A 2,374-nucleotide genomic window follows, 5' to 3' on the forward strand; every position below is an offset into this window, starting at 1 on the left:
AGGAACCCCGCCCTGCTCTGCGGCCCAGCCTCGCGGGGGGAGAGCTGGTGGGCCCTGTGGAAACAGTTTGTACCTGAAAACAAACACAGGCCATCGGGGACCAGCCCCGGTTTATTTGGCAGCACAAGTCCTTGGCTCCTCTGCGAGAATCACAGCGGGCCGGGCGGCCAGGGGCACAGAGCCTGGTGAGACAGGCCCTTGGAATGTGCCCTTGCCCCCTCCTGCCCCACGGCCGGGGGCTGCATGGCGGAGTGGGGGCAGGGAGCCCCTCACACTCACTGGGCTGTAGCTGGATGTGACAGGCAGGAGGAGAGCCGGTTTGCAGCAGGAGCGGGGAGCAGTCTGACGGTCACCCTGCAGGACACGCCTGAGACCAGCTCACAGCCTGGCTGGGGACGCCCTCTTCCTGCCCCAGCCCACGTCCAAGGGTCTCGCTGCCGGCCCCTCAGGAGCAGCTGGGCGAGGCCCCCCGCAGACACTGCTGCCCGCCCCCGTGCCCCCAGGGTGCCACCGCAGGCCTTGTCGGAGCCCCTGCGCGCTGCCCTGCACCGTGTGGGCACAGGTTGCAGGGACGAAACCCAGCCGACGAGTCGGACCCTCCACCAGCATCGCGCCTCAGTGTGACCTCTGACCTTCCCCAGCTGGCCTGCCTGGCCAGCGTGCCCCTGCCGCCCACAGAACCACGCACCCCAGCCCAGCCTAGCGCCCCCAGAAGCCCTGGGTCTCCCCCAGAGCAGCCCCCACGCCCTCGGGGTGCTTCCCCGACACTGGGGGTCTGCCGCGTGCCTCTTCTGGGGGAGCGGTGCCAACCCTTTAAAAAGAACCTCGTGGAAACAGGCGGGGGAGGGGCCGATTAATCATCATTCCCTCCAGGGGCCCAGAGCGCGCTGGCCAGGCGGGCCTTGCCAGGAGCGCAGACGTGGCCTTAAAAGGAGAAGCAGCTCTGTCCTGGGCGGCCGGGCCTTCCGCGAGCTCCGGCAGCACCAGCAGCAGCACCGGGCCGGCAGGCTGCGTCCTCCTACGGCGGGGAGTCGGCCAATGGCTCTGCCTGGGGAGTGGCCGAGACCCGAGACCAACGGGCTGCTCCCTGCCCGCGTCCTGCCCGCATCCTGCCTCCAGGCTCACTCCACCGCTGTCCCCTACGGCCCCAGGGCACAGGCCAATAGAACAAAGAACTTCCACAGGCCTCCAGATGACACGCCAGCCACCGGGCTTGTGGCCCTTTGGGACAGCTTGAGGGCGAGGGGAGCCGGGGCTGGTTCGGGGGTCCTCGGCGGAGGCAGGGGAGCGGAAAGGGTGCCCTGAACGCCTCTGACGAGCCGTGACACAGCAGGCACAGGGACTAGCGACAGGCTTAGAGGAAAGAGCAGCTCCCGCCCCACGTCCTCCAGGCTGGTGGCCACGTGGCGGGACTCCGGGCCTGCCACTGGGTTGGGACCCAAGTGAAGTGTCTTGAGTGGCTTCCTAGGAGGACACCTACCCTTTCCCTGCCTGGGCCTCCATGCCATGTCCCAGAAGTCTGTCCAGTTGAACAGAGAACACTGCACTGCCTGCACACCGAGAGGGCCGGGGGAGGAGACTGTCCCTCCGCGCCACGGTCCCTAAACAATGAGCAGTTGCTGAGGGCAAGGCCACCCGGCTGAGGCACTGGCCGGCAGCCCACGCTGACCACACCTGGTCCCCCTTCCCTCCTGGGACCCACCACCATGAGCAGTGATCTCTGCAGAGGACGTGCCCTCAGCACCTGCAGGGGGGTGGAGCATCCGCAGGCCCCCAGGAGGGCAGCTCTGGGACTAGGCCCGGGATCCTCGGACGAGAGGGGAGGGCGCAGGACCCAGGCCACTGGCGGTGGCTGCACCTCACACACCCTGCCAGTCACGCATGCAGGTGCATTCACTCCTGCCCCAAAGCAAGGCCAGGGTGGTGGCATTCAGTGTTGGGCCAGCCTCTGGCTGTGTCCCAGGGCTGCCCGAAGGCTTTTCGCCTGGAGGCACCTGGAAGGCCCAGCTCAGGCCACAGGCTGGGAGCGGGGGCTCTGGGGTCCCAATGCCTCAGCCAAAGGCCCCGGCCTGAGCTGAAGCCCCTGAGGACATGGGCAGCTGGGGTGTGTGCAGTGGGTTCGTTACAGAACAGCATTTTCGGGGCGTCTGGACTACGCTGTCTCTTGCTCTCCTGGGCCAAGGTGCCATTTACCAGGGCTTTCTCATGTGGCCTGCCCCAGCCCTGTCCCTGGCCTGTGGCAGTGTTCCCCACAGGGCCTAGCATGTCCCGGAGCCTGTGAACCCAGCCAGGGGAGGGCTGGGCCACACTCCTCCCTGCCGCCACCTGGGGACCTCCTGACACCTGGCACAGCAGCTGTCAGGGTTATCTCCCT

General features: G+C 67.4%; 1 protein-coding gene across 5 annotated transcripts in view; it reads right to left on the reverse strand.

Annotated features, from left to right (window-relative positions):
- The window catches only part of LMOD1 (leiomodin 1), an 18,730-nt gene that overhangs the window by 3,529 nt on the left and 12,827 nt on the right, over positions 1 to 2,374 (reverse strand). Inside the window, exon 1 of one of the 5 annotated variants that reach the window (XM_023534751.1) lies at positions 74 to 468. The exons of the other annotated variants lie outside the window; for them this stretch is intronic. Within the exon in view, the coding sequence (XP_023390519.1) occupies positions 74 to 94 (21 nt within the window). The 5' untranslated portion in view covers positions 95 to 468. Of the gene's footprint in view, positions 1 to 73; positions 469 to 2,374 lie in introns of those variants that run through there. 5 annotated transcript variants of the gene reach the window in all.

This window comes from Pteropus vampyrus, unplaced genomic scaffold, assembly GCF_000151845.1.
Source record: "Pteropus vampyrus isolate Shadow unplaced genomic scaffold, Pvam_2.0 Scaffold131, whole genome shotgun sequence".
Lineage (NCBI taxonomy): Eukaryota > Metazoa > Chordata > Mammalia > Chiroptera > Pteropodidae > Pteropus > Pteropus vampyrus.